Source organism: Dipodomys ordii, unplaced genomic scaffold (genome assembly GCF_000151885.1).
Source record: "Dipodomys ordii isolate 6190 unplaced genomic scaffold, Dord_2.0 Scaffold180, whole genome shotgun sequence".
NCBI classification, from domain to species: domain Eukaryota; kingdom Metazoa; phylum Chordata; class Mammalia; order Rodentia; family Heteromyidae; genus Dipodomys; species Dipodomys ordii.
The window spans coordinates 1,397,503-1,416,207 of NW_012267396.1; the positions used below are offsets into that span (position 1 = coordinate 1,397,503).

The 18,705-nt window shown below is 53.2% G+C and overlaps 1 protein-coding gene across 1 annotated transcript; it reads left to right on the forward strand.

Annotated features, from left to right (window-relative positions):
* The first annotated feature begins 6,312 nt into the window (after positions 1-6,312).
* On the forward strand, positions 6,313-17,111 carry Cnn1 (calponin 1, basic, smooth muscle). Its single transcript, XM_013033989.1, has 7 exons — positions 6,313-6,396; positions 8,386-8,507; positions 14,694-14,760; positions 14,863-15,000; positions 15,086-15,196; positions 16,037-16,183; positions 16,307-17,111. The coding sequence occupies exons 1-7, from the start codon at positions 6,334-6,336 to the stop codon at positions 16,550-16,552; spliced, it is 894 nt and encodes a 297-aa protein (XP_012889443.1). The 5' UTR covers positions 6,313-6,333; the 3' UTR covers positions 16,553-17,111.
* Positions 17,112-18,705: the final 1,594 nt, after the last annotated feature.

An 18,705-nucleotide genomic window follows, 5' to 3' on the forward strand; every position in this document is an offset into this window, starting at 1 on the left:
TCCCGGCCCTACCCGATTTTTTTTTTTATGACATAACTGACCATACTCACCCTCCTTCCCCCCTCCTCCTGTTGATGCCAGTTCCTCAACACAACCTGTTTTCCTCTCCTGACACTCATTCTGGCTTCAAACTGCCATCCTCAGAAACAAGCCTCCTTCCTAAATAGCTGAGATTACAGGCGTGAGCCATAGGCACTGGAGTCTCTTGAACATGCAGTCTTGCAAAGAACCCTATGATTAATAGCTTCACAGTGGAGGGTCCTGGCAGACAACACCTTAACCCAGGAGCCATGATTGCGCTCACCATCCGTGAGTCACAGTGACATCATGGTGATGCACTGAAGAGGTCACAACATCACCTCTCTGGAAGCCTTCCCAGCAACTGCAAAAACCTCAGACTAATCAAGACAAGCCAAATCAAGAGGCAGGCAGTATACAAAATAATTGATGAGTACCCTTCACAAGAGTCAGAGCTGAAAGGATGGTGACATACTTGTGAAATATAAAGAAGCACAGAAATGAACTGTAATGGGCCACGAACCAGTGGCTCACAGCTGTAACTGTAGCTGAGATCTGAAGGATCGTGTTCAAAGCCAGACTGGGCAGGAAAGTCTGAAAGACTCTTATCCATAATGAACCATCAAGGGGCTGGACGTGGAGCTGTGGTTCAAGTAGTAGAGCACTACTTTAGCCTGGAGCTAAAAAGCTCTGGTCCTGACTGTAAGCTCAGATACCCATTCTCCCTACCCTCCAAGAAAGAAGGTTCGTAAAATAAATGCAATTACAGTGGTTACGCTAGGACAGGAACTCAGGTCTGTGTTGCATTGGGGAAATTTGCAGCACTTTTGGGACTGAGGGTAGTAGAAGGTGCTGGGAACTGAACCCAGAATCTCAATTAAGATCAAAGTACCCACTGACTTCCAGATGCAAGTACTTCTGTGAATAGCTCAACCCCTGTCCACCATCTGACAGGCAGTTTGGTGGAGTGTGGGGGGGGGGGGGGGATGAGCCACACTTCCACTTCTGATCTTTCATTGGTTACATTGCAGATAGTCTCTGGGAAGCCAGGGCTGGGAATCCTAGCTACTCAGGAGGCTGAGATCGAGGATCATGGTTCAAAGCCAGCCCCGGCAGGAAAGTCCATAAAACTCTTATCTCCAATAAACTTCTCAGAAAAAGCTGGGAATGGCGCTGTGGCTCAAGGGTGGAGTGCCAGCCTTGAATACTGTTAGGTTTTTAAAAAGAGGTAACCGAGTAAGAACTGCAGCAGCACGCACATGGTATTCAGGTAAGGGGTAGGTTTATTCAGTAGACCTGCTGGGACCAGGCAAGGTTGGCACTCCATGTGGCTGGGAAAGAGAGAGAGCAAGAAAAGAACAGAGAGAGCTAGTACAGAGAAAGCAAGAAAAGAGCAGAAAAGAAGAGCAAGAGCAAGGGAGGAAGAGAGCGTCTGGGCCTGGGCTAGGCATTATGTAGGGTATGGGCGGGGAAAGGTGTGGCCACATCAAATTCAGATGTGACCTCTTCCAGGTGTCCCAGTTGCCTAGGTAATGCAGGTAATGGGTGGAGACTTTACTGCGAGGAGGGTGGAGTCTGCTAGCCATCTAGGAGCGGACCTTACAAATACCAAGAGGCTCAGGTGCCCAGGCCCTGAATTCAAGCCCCAGGACAGGCTCACGCACACAGACACAGTCTCTTGGACTTTTCTGCTCAGGCTGGCTTTGAACTGTGGACCTCAGATCTCAACTTCCCAAGTGGCTAGGATTACAGGCGTGAGCCACCGGAGTGACCAGGCAGACATCTTGCAGAAAGTGTTTCCATTGGGCAGGAACTGTGATGCAAAGGCCCCGCGGTGGGAATCCTTCAGGCCCGGGCGTCAGGATTTCCCTTTGACATGTTCCTGGCTCCACCAGCTTTTGTTCCTTCCTTACAAGACCCCACATTTAGGTGGGAAACTGAGGCACAGAGGGGCCTAGGGCCTCGAAAATGCCAGGTAGAGCTGAGTTCAGGGATTGCACAGGGGTAGTTCGTTTTGAGGTTAGCCCTAGAGATGGCACTGGCTGCCTGTGCGGCTGCCCCTACTCCCGTCTACCTGACGGTGATACAGGGAGAAACTGAGTCACACTGTCCACACCGACATCGAGAGAACACAGCACGACAGGCGGAGAGACAAAAGAGCCGTCTCTTCGGGGGGCTGGAGGGAGGGGGAGCCCTGAGCTGTCTATTCCGGGGTGAACCAAGCCCCCCCCCCGCCCCCGTCATGCCTGGGCGGTGACTTCAGAGCCCGAGCGGATTCTATAAATGGCCAAGCGGCCACCAGCCGGGGAGCCCGCGCCGGGTGAGTCAGCGCGTGACGTCACCGCCGTCCGGACGCAACGCCCCGCCCCTCCCACCGCCGCGCCCCGCCCCCAGGGGCGGCCGCCAGGGGGCGCTGGGCAGCGCGGCCCCGCACATGCGCAGACACGGCCTGTGCAGGCCAGCGGGACTCAGGCGTCGGTCCCCGGTCCCCCGGAATCCCACCCACCTCTGCCACCTGCGATCGGCTGCTGACCTCTGGGGACCCACCCACCCACCCCCAAGGGACAGGAAGGCCCGGGGTGCTGCTTGGACCGATTTACGCAGCCCCCATGTCAGGTCGAGAAACCCGAGCCTCACGGCAGAAAGGGAAAGGGCCTGAGCTCAAATTCTGCTCTGCCACCGCCCAGGGACCGGGATTTCACTCCCCCAGGACTCAGTTTCCCCGGCTGTCCAGGGCTGCTGTGTTCTGTCAGGGTCCGCCAGAGAGGGTGTTGTGAGGATTGAGGGGTGATGTGGCCACAGGGTGTTGTGGGCGATGCCTGTAATCCCGGCTCCTTGGGAGGCTGAGAGAAGAGGATCAAGCGTTTGAGGCACCAGCCTAGCGCCATGGCTCACGGCTGTCGTCTTAGCTACTCAGGAGGCTGAGATCTGAGGATCACAGTTCGATGCCAGTCCAGGCAGGAAAGTCTGTGAGACTCCTATCTCCAATAAGCTACTCAGAAAAAGCCGGAAGCAGCACTATGGCTCAAGTGGTAGAGTGCTAGCCTTGAGCACAAAGAGGCTCAGGGACAGTGCCCAGGCCCTGACTTCAAACCCCAGGACTGGCAGAAAAAAAAAAAAAAGCTGGTGTGGAGTTATGGATCAAGTAGTAGAGTGCTAGCCTTGAGTAGAAAAGCTCAGGGATAGCACGCAGGCCTTGAGTTCAAGCCCTAGGACAGGCAGTAACAACAACCAAAAGGAGTCTGCGGTCAACCTGAGAAATTTAGTGAGATCCTATCTCAAAATAAAATTTAAAAGGGGCTGGAGTTTCAGGGTGCTGGATGTACCTGTCATCCCAGCTACTCAGGAAGCTGAGATCTGAGGATCACAGTGCAAAGCCAACCGGGGCAGGAAAGTCCATGAGACATTTTTTGCTAGTCCTGGGGCTTAAACTCTGGGCCTGGGCGGTCTCCTTTAGCTTCTTTTTGCTCAAGGCTAGCACTCTACCACTTGAGCCACAGGGCTACTTCTGGCTTTTTCTGTGTATGTGGTACTGAGGAATGGTACCCAGGGCTTCATGCATGCAAGGCAAGCACTCTACCATTGAGCCACCTTCCCAGGCCATCCATGAGACTCTTATTTCCAACTAACCACCAGAAAACTAAAAGTGGCACTGTGGCTGCAAGTGTAGAGTGCTAGCCTTGAGCAGAAAAGCTCAGGGACAGTGCCCATGCCCTGAGTTCAAGCCCCACAACCCCTCTCCCCCCCCCAAAAAAAAAAAGGTAGAGTGTTTGCCTAGCATCCAAGATGCCCTGGGTTCAGTCCTGAACATGGCAAAACATAAAGGAAGAAAAAGAAAAAAAAGAAGGGAGGGAAAGCTGTTCTCATATTGGCATACCCATAGCTGTACCCGTAGCAAATTGCTGGGCCAGCAAATTGCATGTTCTTAACACATCATTAGTAGCTGGCAGGTTGCTGGTGTGTCATCCTGGACGTGACAAATGTGGTGTGATATTGGGGTGGCATGTCCCCCCTGTGGTCCAGAGGGGAGAGCTGGCAATAAGAGTCTGCAGTCCAGCACTGGTGGCTCACACCTGTAATCCTACCTGCTCAGAAAGCTGAGATCTCAGGATCACAGTTCGAAGCCAACAAGGGAAGGAAAGTCCATAAGGCTCTTCTCTCCACTAAACTAACCAAAGAAGCCAGAAAAGGCGCTGTGGCTCAAGAGGTACACCAGCTTTGAGCAAAAGCAACTCAAGGACAACAGCCAGGCCCTGAGTTCAAGCTCCAGACCGGATCGGCACAAATCAAAAGCCAGAAGCAGAGTTGTGTTTCCAGTGGTAGGGTTCCAGCCTTGAGGCAAAAAGCTGGACAGTACCCAGGCTCTGAGTGTAGCCCTAGGACCAGTGTGCATACACGCCTGTGTGCACATGTGTGTGTGTGTGGGGGGGTGTCTGCAGACAAGTTCAAGGTAGGCTGGTGTAGGTGGGGGCCTAGGAGGGATATTTATGACCCAGAACCTGATAACATAGTCACCCCATTGCTCAAGTGACCCCCAGATGAGTGGAGGACATAAAGCCAGGATCTTGGGCTGGGAAGGTGGTTCAGTGGTAGAGTGCTTGCCTTGCATGCATGAAGCCCTGGGTTTGATTCCTCAGCACCACATAAGCAGAAAAAGCCAGAAGTGGTGCTGTGGCTCAAGTGGTAGAGGGCTAGCCTGGAGCTGAAGAGCTGAAGGACAGCGCCCAGGCCCTGAGTTCAGGCCCCACGACCAAAAATCAATCAATCAATCAATCCAGGATCTTGCTGCTTGATCAGTTCCTTATGAGATGCTAGAGGGGTCAGAAAAAAGGTCCCAGATTTCCAATGGGGGAAAAAAACCAACCTGAGTCTCTCTGCCTGTGTCACATCAGAGGTGGATACAGTATTCGCAAGGAGTGAGGCTCCATTCATCCATCCATCCATCCATCCATCCATCCATCCATCCATCCATCCTATCTGGGGGTGTGTGTGTGTTGAACTCAGGCCCTGACTTCTGTCCTTAAGCTCTTGTGCTCAAAGTAAGTGCTCTACCACTTTGAGCCACAGCACTACTTCTGGTTTTCTGGTGGTTCATTGGAGATGAGTCTCATGGCTCACACCTGTAATCCTAGCTACTCAGGAGGCTGAGATCTGAGGATTGAGGTTCAAAGCCAGCCCAGGCAGGAAAGTCCATGAAACTCTTATCTCCAATAAACTACCAGAAAACTGGAAGTGGTGCTGTGGTTCAAGTGGTAGAGCACTTGCCTTGAGCTGAAGAGCTGAGGGACAGCACTCAGGTCCAGAGTTCAAGCCCCATGACTGGAAAAAAAAAAAAAAAGAGCCTCATGCACTTTACTGTTTGGGCTGGCTTTGAACAGTCCCTCCCCGCCCCCCCAGCTCCACCACCCATTCTCAGATTCAGCCTCCTGAATAGGGAGGATACCAGGTGGAAGCTACTGACCCCTGGCTTGGGCACCATCTGTTGAAGTTTTTAATCCGAGTATGGCTGGTACTTTACCACTTGAACCACATTTCCATTTCTGGCTCTTTGTTGATGAATTGGAGAGTCTCGTAGACTAGACTTTCCTGCCTGGGCTGGCTTTGAATTGTGATCATCAGAGCTCAGCCTCCGGACTAACTAGGATTACTGGCGTGAGCTTTCAGTGCCTACATCTGTCTGTCTGTCTGTCTGTCTGCTCTATCTCTCTGTTCGACTAGTCTTCCATCTATATCTATGATCCTATCTACCCTGTCAGTCTATCCTCTCTATTTTACTAATCATTTATTCTATCTACCTTATCTATTTTTTGTCTATCTTCTATCCCTCCTAACTATCCATCATCTATCTGTATCAATCATTAGCCCATTTTATAGATGAAGCAATAGAGACCGGAGAGAATAGACTTTCATTGGGATCTGGAACTAAGTCCAGGAAAGTCTTTCTCCAGGACCCCAGAAGGACAAATCACAGGGCTGACTCAGAGATAAACAGACTCAGCGACCAGCAACCACCCCCCACCCACCCCCCAGAAAGTTGGCCTTGCCTGACCCAAGACCCCCTCCCATAATAACGCGGGCTGCTCCCCAACACCCTGGGGCGGAAACAATGACATAATCAGCTTTCAATACCAAGGCCCTGACATCACGAAGGGGGGGTGGCCAAGGTGAGGGGTTGCCCCGCCCCTTGGCAGGCCCGTCGTCCAATGGGAGGGCCTTGGAAGAGACCCGGGCAGCTTTGGGAGCTTCAAAAACGTGTGAGGAGGGAAGAGAGCACAGACAGCCTTCAGCCAGGCAGCCAGGAGCTCACAGCACACCATGTCCTCCGCTCACTTCAACCGAGGCCCTGCCTACGGGCTGTCCGCTGAGGTCAAGAACAAGGTAGGGGGGCTGGGAAGGTGGCTCAGTGGTAGAGCGCTTGCCTTGCATACATGAGGCCCTGGGTTCGATTCCTCAGCACCACATAAGCAGAAAAAAAAAAGCTGGAAGTGGTGCTATGGCTCAAGTGGTAGCGTGCTAGCCTTGAGCTGAAGAGCTGAGGGACAGTGCCCAGGCCCAGAGTTCAGGCCCCACGACTGAACCCCCCCAAAAATAACCCAACAAGATAGGGATGCAGGACTGCGTGACTGGTTCCCCACTATCTACCACACTTGGGGTTCCCTGAGCCCCCTCTTGCAGATCTCATGTGACTTATGAAAGGGAATGACTCTGTTCTTTGCCTTGTGAACATCCCAGAGCCCTAACCTACTTTTTTTTCGGGGTGGGGGGAGGGATGGAGAGGGGAGCACCCAGTTCCCCCCCCCCACCATATACAGAGGTGAGCACAGCCTTGCCTTGCAAAGATCAACCCTTGATCAAAATCCTTCATCCAGCTTTCGTGTTCTTGGAGAGAGGATGAAGGAGAAAAACATGATTTTTCTCAGCATGATAAAGAATAAAGAAATGGGGAGGGGGTGCCTTCTTCCCTGGGAAGAAAGAAAAGTTGGGGAGTAGCAAAGAAGACACTCACCTAGCCCAGAGAAGATATCTGGGAGTGGGTGTCAGGAGCCTCACAGGGCGAGATTCCTAGCTTTGGATTCCAAAAGATACTGACATGCTTGCTTGGTGCTCTGGATGGGTAAACTGAGGCTCGAGCTGGAGAGACAGGCAAGTAGTGAGCATCGGAGGTGATCTAAGGCAGGTGGGAGGAGGGGCTGGAACCGTAAAGTCACCCCCTATTCCACGAGCCCCTCCGGGTTTCTACTGTAAAGGGAGGGGGCCCCGAAGGCCCCATTTCATGGAAAGGAACACTGAGGTTTGGCTCTGTGTGTGTGTGTGAGAGAGAGACTTGTCCCAGCGTCTCACAGAGAGGAATCTGGGAGCCGGGGATATTTGGCGGATCTTTTTGGGGGGGTGAGGAGGGGATGGGGGCGGGGGGAGCTCAGACTAGAGGCAGATGGCTGCGCCGCCCCCTCCCCCAGCACGGCCGGCGGCTCCTGGAGCCCTCGCTCCTTATAAGGTGACCTTGGGGAGCCAGGCCTGCGCTATATAAGGGCCGGTTCACTTTATAAAGCCAGGCTGGTGGGGAGGGGGGCCGCCGGGCCTGGGTCAGGTGCGGGGCTTCCCCCCTTCTCCTCCCTCCCCACCCTGGACAAAGAGCATCCCACACACACAGAGGAAGCCCGGAAGGGGAAACTGAGGTGCTGGCTGCCTTTATCCCCCCAGAACCAAGGGAGCTGGACACACTGATCGACAAGGGACCGAGTGAACCCCACAAGCTGGACATGGGGACCCATGAGACTGGGTCAGTGGGGGACAGAAAGAGAGGAGAGATGGGCTGGGGAGAGAAACAGAAACCCAGCCAGGCAGGGGTGAGGAAGGTGTGGAAAGCAGGACCCCCCCTCCCTGCCCCCCACTCCCTAATCCTGAAACAAAGCCCCCCTGGGGCGAAGTCAGGGGATGGATTCTCAAAGACAGAGAAGTATGGGTCCCTGGGGAACCCCAGCTTCGGATGCCCTGTCTCCCCGCCCCCTAAAGGGGAGGGGTGATGGGGGCAGGGCTGGGGGAAGCTAAGCCCCAAGTTTGGCTTGGAGGGTGAACCAGGAGGCCAGGCGCCTCCTCCCACCCCCCCCAGCCCCCCAGCATCATTGTCAGACTCTCCGGCCCCCCCTCACCCACATTCTCTGGAGCCAAACCTGAAAATGCCCGGAATGAGCCCCCTAGTCAGGTGCCACCTCCCCTGGCTGGAGCCCTGCCCGCTCCCCCCATAGACGGGGGGGGGGGGCCGGGGAGGGGAGATTGCCTTAGTTGGGATGGCTGAGGGAGGCAATCGGGACCTGGGGAGCCCCCCAAAACTCTGTGTCTCCTGTGCCCCCCTCCCACACCCCCCAGCTGGCCCAGAAGTACGACCACCACCGCGAGCAGGAGCTGCGGGAATGGATCGAGGGAGTGACCGGCCGGCGCATAGGCAACAACTTCATGGATGGCCTCAAAGATGGCATCATCCTCTGCGAGTAAGTTGGGGTTCTCTTGAACCCAGACCCTGATGCTCCCCCTTAAACAAATCCCTAGATTCTCATTTCTACATTGCACCTCAGCCTCCTCCAAGGGCCACTTCATATAAACGCCCGTGGGCTGCAGTGGTAAAAGACCAGGTAGCCCAGAACTCACCAGCTTCCTCCCTCCATCTTCAGAGTGCCGGGATTACAGGTGTGCACCACCCTGCCCCTGCCCAGCTGGCTCATTGTTATACCTGTTGATTTATGTAGTGCTGGTACTGGGGCTTGAACTCAGGGTCTGGGCGCTGCCCCTTAGCTCTTTCCACACAAGGTTGGAACTCTTCCACTCGAGCCACAGCTCTACTTTGGGCTTTTTTGCTGCTTCATTGGAGATAAATCTTATGGACTTTCCTGCCTGGGCTGACTTTGAACTGAAATCCTCAGATCTCAGCCTCCTGAGCAGCTCTGTTATGCCCCTCCCCTTTCTTTTTTTGTTTTTTTTTTTTTGTCGGTCATGGGTCTTGAACTCTGGGCCTGGGTGCTTACTCAGCTCTTCAGCTCAAGGTGAGCGTTCTACTACTTGAGCCACAGTGCCACTTCCAGTTTTCTGGTGGTTCATGGGAGATGAGTCTCACTGACTTTCCTACCTGGGCTGGCTTTGAACCGTGATCTTCAGATCTCAGCCTCTTCAGCAGCTAGGATGACTGGTGTGAGCTATCAGCGCCAGGCTGTCATGCCCGTTTAATGGATAAGCTGCTGAGCAGCTTGAGAGACAGACATTAAAGATCACAGTTCTAACACAAGAAAGTTATGAAGACCCCATCTTAAAGACTGAGGCAGGCCAGACACCAGTGGCGCACACCTAGAATCCTAGCTATTCAGGAGGCTGAGATCTGAGGATTGAGGTTTGAAGACAGCCTGGGCAGAAAAGGCCCCATGAGACTTTATGTATTTATTTATGTATTTATTTATTTATTGCCAGTCTTGGGGCTTAAACGTGAGGCCTGGGCACTGTCCCTGAGCCTCTTGGTTCAAGGCTAGTGTTCTACCACTTGAGCCACAGCTCCACCTCTAGCTATTTCTGAGTTGTTTATTGGGAATAAGAGTTTCTCAGATTTTTCTGCCAGGGCTGGCTTCGAACCGCGATCCTCAGATCTTAGCCTCCAAGAGTAGCTAGGATGACAGTCGTGAGCCACACACACCACGCTCCAATGAGACGCTTGTCGGCAATTAAGCACTCAAAAAAACAACAAAAACAAAAACTCAAAGTGGAGCTGTATGTGGCTCAAAGTGGTACAGCGCTAGCCTTGAACAGAAGAGCTCAGGGAAGGGCTGGGAAGGTGGCTCAGTGGTAGAGTGCTTGCCTCGCATGCATGAGGCCCTGGGTTCGATTCCTCAGCACCACATAAGCAGAAAAAAAGCTGGAAGTGGTGCTGTGGCTCAAGTGGTAGAGCGCTCGCCTTGCGCTGAAGAGCTGAGGGACAGCGCCCAGGCCCAGAGTTCAGGCCCCACGACTGACAAAAAGAAAAAAGAAAAAAAAAAAAAAGGAGAGAGAACCATATTGCTAACGGATCGGAAAAGTTACTCCCTGCAGCTCTGAGTCTTCCCCGCCCCCCCCCAGTGCTCCCTTGGAAAGCATGCTGAGGGAGAAGGCCCAGTCTCAGCCTCCCCAAGCCCCAGGTGGAGGGAGTGGGGGGGGAGGTGGGGGGGAGGAACAAAGAATGAGGGCCCCGAGGTGGGCTGCTCAGGCCTCAGAAAACACAGTGGCAGGACTTTGAGGTGCAGCTTAGTGATAAGGCACATGCTTAGTTTATACAATGCCAACCCAAACCCATCTGTAAGCCCAAAGCTGCTGTAATCCCAGCTACTCAGGAGGATGAACGCGGAGGATCCACATTTGAAGCCAGCCCAGGTGGAAAAGTTCCTCAGATTCTCTCTCTCTCTCTCCCTTCCACCCTCCTCTCGACGCTGGTCCTGAGGCTTGAACCCAGGTCCTGGAAATTGTCCCTTAGCTTTTTTGCTCAAGGCGAGCATTCTACCACTTGAGCCACAGCACCACTTCTGGCTTTTTTGGTGGTTCACTGGAGATACAACGTTGGTGCGGGGGGGGGGGAAGGGGGGAAGGAGAAAGATTGGGATTGGGGGGGAGGGGGGGGGCTGGGAAGGGATGTGAAGGGTAAACAAAAGGAGGAGGCTGCAATGCTTGGTAAGAAATGTACGCATTATCCTGCCCATGTAATTGTAACCCCTCTGTACAGTATCTTCACAAATAAAATAAAATAAAATAAAAAAGAATCTCATGGCTGGGTGCTGGTGTCTCACATCTGCAACCCTAGCTTCTCAGGAGGCTGAGATCTGAGGATCATGGTTAAAGCCAGCCCAGGCAGGAAAGTCCGTGAGACTCTTTTTTTGTGGTTGGTTATGGGGCTTGAACTCTGGGCCTGGGCGCTGTCCCTCAGCTCTTCAGCTCAAGGCGAGCGCTCTACCCCTTGAGCCATGGTTTTCCGGTGGCTCATTGGAGACAACTGTCTCAAGGACTTTCCTGCCCCAGCTGACTTTGAACTGTGATCCTCAGATTTCAGCCTCCTGAGCAGCTAGGATGACAGGCGTGAGCCACTGGCGCCCAGCAAGTCTGTGAGACTCTTATCTCCAAAAAACTATCTGGGAACAGGAAGTGACACTGTGGCTCACGTGATAGAATGCTCGCCTTGACCGAAAGAAGCTCAGAAACAATGCCTAGGCCCTGAGTTCAAGCCCCACGACAGACTGGGGGAAAAAAAATTCTCATCGAGCCAGGCACCCATGGCTCATGCCTGTCATCCTAGCTACTCAGGGGGCTGAGATCTGAGGATTGCGGTTCAAAGCCAGCTCAGGCAGGAAAGTTCGTGAGACTCTTGTCTCCAATAAACCATTAGAAAACTGGAAGTGGTGCTGTGGCTCAAGCAGTAGAGCGCTCGCCTTCAGCTGAAGAGCACAGGGACAGTGCCCAGGCCCAGAGTTCAAGCCCCATGACAGACCAAAAAAAAAAAAAGTCTCATGACTTTTCCTGCCCAGGCTGGCTTTGAACTGCGATCCTCATATCTCAGACTCCTGAGTAGCTAGGATGACAGGCGTGAACCACCAGCACCCAGCTTTAGGGAGCCTCATCTCCAATGAGCCACCAAAAAGCCAGAAGTAGATCTGTGACTCAAGTGGCAGAGCACCAGCTGCGTGGAAGAAGCCAAATGAGAGCATGAGGCCCTGAGTTCAAGCCCCAATACCAGCACAAAGAGAAAAGCAAAACACGTAGCTAACCAACCAACCAGCCATTCGGTTATTTGTGCAACACACATTCATGGAGACACTACTGTGTGCAGACCTCGGGTTAAGGCCTGGGGACCGTGAACCAAAATGCCGCCACTGGGAACAGAGAAGAAGCTACAGTCCCAATGAGGGGCAGCAAGCAAAGCCAAAGCAGCGAGGAGGGGAGGGTGAGAGGCAGCTGGGGGGCAGGGCAGGCGCCGTGTCTACAGCCTGGGTTAGAAGGTGATATTTGAGTTGAACTTGGGATGAAGGGAGGGAAGGAGGTGTGAGAGTTGCTGAGGAGAGTATTTGGCCAAGTCACAGGTCCTGAGGTAGCCCGTGGCCAAGTAAACGACTGAGCGGAAATGGGGGGAGAGGGAGAATTCAGTGCAGGTGGGCTTTAGTCATGCCAAACAGTTTGCATTTTGTTCTGGATGCAGTTCTGCTTCATGTGTAGTACTGGGGTTGGAATTCAGGGCCTCATGCTGGGTGTTCTACCACTTGAGCCATGTTTCCTCATCTTTTTGCTTTAGGAATTTTTTTTTTTCGAGTCTCCTCCTTTGCTTGTGCCATTTTTGGTTTTTCTTTTCTTTTCTTTTTTTTGGGGTTCGGTCGTGGGACCTGAACTCTGGGTCTGGGTGCTGTCCCTCAGCTCTTCAGCTCAAGGTGAGCGCTCTACCACTTGAGCCACAGCACCACTTCTGGCTTTTATCTTTTTGCTTATGTGGTGCTGAGGAATCGAACCCAGGGCCTCATGCATGCAAGGCAAGCACTCTACCACTGAGCCACCTCCCCAGCCCCCATTTTTGGTTTTTCTTTTGTATGTATGTGTCCCTACCGGGACTTGAACTCAGGACCTGGGTGCTGGATGCCTGGCTCCTAGGTATTTTACAGTACAACTTCCCTCCTTGCACTTACTAGATATGTCCAGTGCTCAATCCCTTGGTGATTATTTGGAGATAAGAGTCTCATGGACTTTCCCGCCTGGGCTGGCTTCGAACTGTGAGCCTCAGATCTCAGCCTCCTGAATAATTAGGATTACAGGCATAAGCTATCAGTGCCTGGCTTATTTTTTATTTGTATGTATTTATTTTTGCCATTTCTGAGGCTTGAACTCAGGGCCTGGGCACTGTCCCTGAGCTGCTTTTGCTCAAGGCTAACACTCTACCACTTGAGCCACAGTACCACTTCCAACTTTTTCTGCTTATGTGGTGCTGAAGAATTGAACCCAGGGCCTCATGCATATGAGGCAAGCACTCTACCACTGAGCCACCTTCCCAACCCCTATTATTATATTATTATAAGACAGGGGCTGGGCACTGGTGGTTCACATCTGTAATCCTAGCTCCTCAGGAGGCTGAGATCTGAGGATCGCGGTTTGAAGCCAGCCCAGGCAAGAAAGTCCCTAAGACTCTTACCTCCAATGAACTACTCAGAAAAAGCTGGAAGTGGTGCTGTGGCTCAAATTGTAGAGTGCTAGCCTTGAACAAAGAGACTCAGGGACAGTACCCAGAAAAACAGAGGTCCATGTGGACTCCCTGATTTGTCTTCACAAAAACAAAACAGAAAAAAAAGGCCATGGAAAGCATGTGTGGTGGTGCACACTATAATCCCAGCTACTCAGGAGGCAGAGAAAGGAAGATCTCAAGTTTGAGGCTAGTCTGGGAAAAAGTTATCAAATCTATTATAACAAAACAAAATAAAAGCTGGGTGCTGGTGGCTCACACCTGTAATCCTAGCTACTCAGGAGGCTGAGATCTGAGGATCACAGTTCAAATCCAGCCTGGGCAGGAAACTCCATGAGACTCTTATCTCCAATAAACCACTAGAAAACCGGAAGTGGCGCTGTGGCTTAAGCCATAGGGCCCTCACTTTGAGCTGAAGAGCTGAGGGACAGCGCCCAGGCCCAGAGTTCAAGTCCCACCACCGACAAAAAAAAAAAAATCACAGAGCTGAGGGCTCAGCTCCAGCAGTGGAGCAAGCTCTAGGCCCTGAGTTTAATCTCTAGTATCTCAGAAAAATAAATGAAAAAGACACTGAGAGGCGACAATCTGGGAGGTGACTCCCAGAACATAGTGATATTCCCAAAGGGACTTCCTGACTGGTGTCGGGGATCAAGCGCCCCCGGCCTTTGGCTTCTCATCGGTCACCTGCCCCCAGAATCACCCAAAAGGCAGCCAGAATTTTATTTTCATTCATTAACTTTGTCATCAGTTTGTGGGGCTTGAGTTCAGGGCCTGAACGTTTTCTCTGAACTGGGCTAACATTCTGCCACTTTGAGCCACAGCACTGTATCTGGTTAGTTTTTTGGTGGTTCATTGGAAGGAAGAGTCTCACAACCTTTCCTGCCCAGGCTGGCTTTGAACTGTGATCCTCAGATTTCAGCCTCCTGAGTAGCTAGGATTACAGGCGTGAACCTCCAGTGCCAGGCTTGTGTATGTGTGTTTGTGTGCCAGAGCTAGGATTTGAACTCAGGGCCTGGGCGCTGTGCCTTACCTTTCTGCCCAAATGCTGGCACTCTACAACTTGAGCCACAGCTCTACTTTTGGCTTTTGGGTGGTTCATTGGAAAGAGTCTCATAGACTTTCCTGCCTGGGCTGGCTTTGAACCACAATCCTCCAGATCTCAGCCTCCAGAGTAACTCAGGTTCAGTCTCAGACTTCCTTGTTCTACCCGATTGCTTTCTCTGTCTTTTTGTTGTTGTTGCTGTTGGTCGTGGGGCTTGAACTCTGGGCCTGGGCGCTGTCTCTCAGCTCTTCTGCTCAAGCTGAGCGCTCTACCACTTGAGCCACAGCGCCACTTCTGGCTTTTTCTGCTTATGTGGTGCTGAGGAATTGAACCCAGGGCCTCATCATGCATGCGAGGCAAGCGCTCTACCACTGAGCCACCTTCCCAGCCCCTGTTTTCTTTTTCTTAAAGATTCATCAATAAGCTGCAGCCAGGCTCTGTGAAGAAGGTGAACGAGTCCACCCAGAATTGGCATCAGGTAGACTCAAAGACAGCTTCCTTCAACCCCTTAACCCCAAGCCCCGCCGCCCGCCCCTCCCACCTCTGATCTGCCTCTGTCCACTACCCCCCCCCCCGGCAGTTGGAGAACATTGGCAACTTCATCAAAGCCATCACTAAGTATGGGGTGAAACCCCACGACATCTTCGAGGCCAATGACCTGTTTGAGAACACCAACCACACGCAGGTGCAGTCCACCCTCCTCGCCCTGGCCAGCATGGTGAGTGCCAGGCAGAGGGGGCTGGGGTGCCCCGTGCCTGGGGGGGGTCTCCTCACCCATCCCCTATCCCCCTGGTCCCTCCCAGGCCAAGACAAAAGGAAACAAGGTGAACGTGGGGGTGAAGTACGCTGAGAAGCAAGAGCGGAAGTTTGAACCCGAGAAGCTCAGAGAAGGGCGGAATATCATCGGCCTGCAGGTATGACCTTTCCCCACTGGCTCAGCCCAACCCAGAGGTCAAGGCCAGAACTCTGGTCCCAGCTCTGGGGACCAGATGGATGCCAGTTGCTCATGCCTGTCGTCCTAGCTACTCAGGAGGCTGAGACCTGAGGATTGTGGTACAAAGCCAGCCTGGAAAGACAAACCTGGGAGACACTTTATGTCCAATGAAACAGCAAAAAGCTGGAAGTGGAGCTGTGGCTCAAGTGGTAGAGCACCAGGCTCAAGGGGAAAAAAAGCAAAGCAAGCTGGACAGTGGTGGCTCACGCCTGTCATCCTAGCTATTCAGGAGGCTGAGATCTGAGGATTGCGGTTCCAAGTCAGCCGGGGCAGGAAAATCCGTGAGCCTCTTATTTCCAATAAACCACCAGAAAACTGGAAGTGGCGCTGTGGCTCAAGTGGTAGAGCACCAGCCTTGAGCTGAAGAGCTGAGGGACAGCGCCCAGGCCCAGAGTTCAAGCCCCATGACTGACAAAATAATAGTTATTGCCATCTAATTACAGGCCAGATACCTTGTGGAGGAGGGGGGAGGGCGGTGTGTGGGTGTGGGTATGGGGTATTGGGGATCAAACCCAGAGCCTTGCGCACCTGCTAGCTAGGCAAGCACGTTGCCACCGAGCTACGTCCCAGCCACCAGATGCCTTTTGTTTTCCCTACCTCACCCCTTTGTCTGCATAGGGAAACTGAGGCCTGGAGAAGCTAGCTCACCCTTTGCCCACTGGGCTGCATGAGATCTCGGTCAAGCGCTGTGGCCACGCTGTGCCGCTGTGCCTCCGTTTCCAGTGCGTCCCTCGGTCTGATTCTCCTTTTGGCTTCTCAGATGGGCACCAACAAGTTTGCCAGCCAGCAGGGCATGACGGCCTACGGCACCCGGCGCCATCTCTACGACCCCAAGCTGGGCACAGACCAGCCCCTGGACCAGGCCACCATCAGCCTGCAGATGGGCACCAATAAAGGAGCCAGCCAGGTGAGGGACGCGGCATCCTGGCACTCTGCCCGCTCCCCGCCTCGTCTCTGTACCCCTTCCTTCCCCCCACCTCCCCCCCCACCCCGCCCCCACCTCCCAGGGACTGACTGCTCTGTCCTTCAGGCCGGTATGACAGCACCCGGGACTAAGCGGCAGATCTTCGAGCCGGGGCTGGGCATGGAACATTGCGACACGCTCAACGTCAGCCTGCAGATGGGCAGCAACAAGGGGGCATCGCAGCGGGGCATGACCGTGTACGGGCTGCCCCGCCAGGTGTACGACCCCAAGTACTGCCTGACACCCGACTACCCGGAGCTGGGCGAGCCCACCCAGAACCATCACCCGCACAACTACTACAACTCTGCCTAAGAGGGGGGACAGAGGGGCCCCTCCAGAGGGAGGTTGCTGCTATTCTTGGCTGGACCCCGCAGGGGAGGGGGGCCCAGTGGACCCCCCTCTTCCTCCTCCTGCATGGCTTCACCCAACCCGCTGCCTACAGGGTTACAGTTTGGGAAGAGATTTTTCGGGGAGGGGGGGCAGCGATCTGTAAAGGGGCAGAATGGGGACCTCCCGTCCCCCTGTAGCACTGCAAGTGTCCCCCCCAAACACCCACAGCAAAGCAATTCCAGCTGTTCCCCAATCCCTTCACAAGTGGGGACCCCCCTCCCCAATCAGAAGCTCTACCCCCCAAATGAAGCCCCACCTCCCCTCCAGAGCCCAGACTCGGCCCCCAGCCCATCCCCCACAGCAGGTGCAAACTGCATGCCCAGCGATGCAGGGGACGCGCGCGGTTGGCTTTGCTGTGACCGGCATCTGTGGAAGTGACAAGCGGCGTTTGGAACGCAAGCACTTTTTTTTGTTTTTTGGGTTTTTTTGTTTTGTTTTGTTTACTACTTCACTGGAGCACAAATAAATGGCTGTAAAACCACCTGGGGCTTTGTCCAGCTCTGTTCACTGGCCTGTGTGGCTCTTACATGCATGCAGAGACAAATTCCATCACACACACACACACACACACACACACACACACGTGTGTGCTAGCCAGGACAGGCACCCCATGTCACTCCCATGCAACATCTATCCACATATACATCCCTTCAACTCTTCATGCAAACCCACAAATATAGGGCCCTGGCCAGAGGCTGGTGGCTCACGTCTGTAATCCCAGCTACTCAGGAGGCTGAGATGTGAGGATCAGGGTTCAAAGCCAGTCTAGGCAGGAAAGTCTATGAGACTTTTTTTCTTTTTTCTTTTTTTTGCCAGTCCTGGGGTTTGAACGCAGGGCCTGGGCACTGTCCCTGAGCTTCTTTTGCTCAAGGCTAGTGCTCTATCATTTGAGTCACTGCACATTTGAACCACATTTGAGTCACATCCGGCTTTTTCTGTGTGTGTGGTACTGAGGAATGGAACCCAGGGCCTTGTGCATGTTAGACAAGCACTCTACCACTAGGCCACTTTCCCAGCCCTCTGTGAGACTCATCTCTAATTAATCACCAAAAAAAAATACCCAGAAGTGGAGCTGTGGCTCAAGTGGTAGAGCACCAGCCTTGAGTGAAATAGGCTAAGCAACAACTCAACTCGTAGGCATAAGTATCAGCACAGGAAAGACACACTGCATTCCAGGAGGTAAACGTGGCCACATTTACCACACAATACCCATATGCGCATGTGCGCATAGGGTAGACTGCAGAGACTGGATCATCATAGCTCCGCCACTTACTGTCCCCTCTAGAGACCTGGTTTCCCATCCAAAAGATGGGCACTGTGTGAATTTATGAATTTTGTGGGTTGGAAAAGATCAGGGAAGATCCTTGTGATCCTTGTGGACAGCATGTTACCTTTCAATCCCCAGATTGTGTGGAAGTAGGGAGGACTGGACTTGGGGGGCTAGGAGGAACGGCTCCTATAGACGGGCACAGAACACTGCCACTTCCGTGTGGCTGGGCTTGGGGCATGCCTGCTTCTGCATCCACCTTGCCTTCCCGTAGGGCCAGTCCCCAATCCTGCATTTAGGGTTCAAGGAGTGAATGCAGACAAAGCGAAGAGGACACAGATCAGTTTGTGTTGCTTTTTGGGGGTTGAGCCGGCGTTCAACCTGGGTGCTGTCCCTTCCTATTTTTTGCTGAGGGCTGGTGCTCTACCACTTGTGCCACATCTCCATATCTGGCTTTTTGCTACTTCATGGGAGATGAGAGTGTCACAAGATTAAGAATTTCCTGCCCAGGCTGGCTTTGAACATCACACTCCTCAGATCTCAGCCTTTTGAGGAGCTAGGATTCCAGACGTGAGCCACTGGTGGCGCCTAGCTCAGAAGCAAGTAGTGTCCCTCTCCTCCCCGCCCCCTTCTCCCTCCCTCCCCAGAACAAGGGTCAAGGCTGGAACGCTGGGACCTGCAGAGACAGACACCAGAAGTCCCGCGTGCCCAGACCCACACAAGCGCCTGGGGCCTCATAAAACAAATTCCAGGCACTTTTCGCCTGACAATTTCAAGATCTGCGCTCCCAGGGCTGGCAAGGGGAAGC

What these genes read in the sequence shown, in the direction of transcription:
- Cnn1 (XM_013033989.1), top strand. Translation starts at nt 6,334, where the DNA reads ATGTCCTCCGCTCACTTCAACCGAGGCCCTGCCTACGGGCTGTCCGCT. An exon ending in GATGGCATCATCCTCTGCGA is followed by an intron (nt 8,508 to 14,693) that starts GTAAGTTGGGGT and finishes TTTTTCTTAAAG; the next exon opens with ATTCATCAATAAGCTGCAGC. An exon ending in TCCTCGCCCTGGCCAGCATG is followed by an intron (nt 15,001 to 15,085) that starts GTGAGTGCCAGG and finishes GGTCCCTCCCAG; the next exon opens with GCCAAGACAAAAGGAAACAA.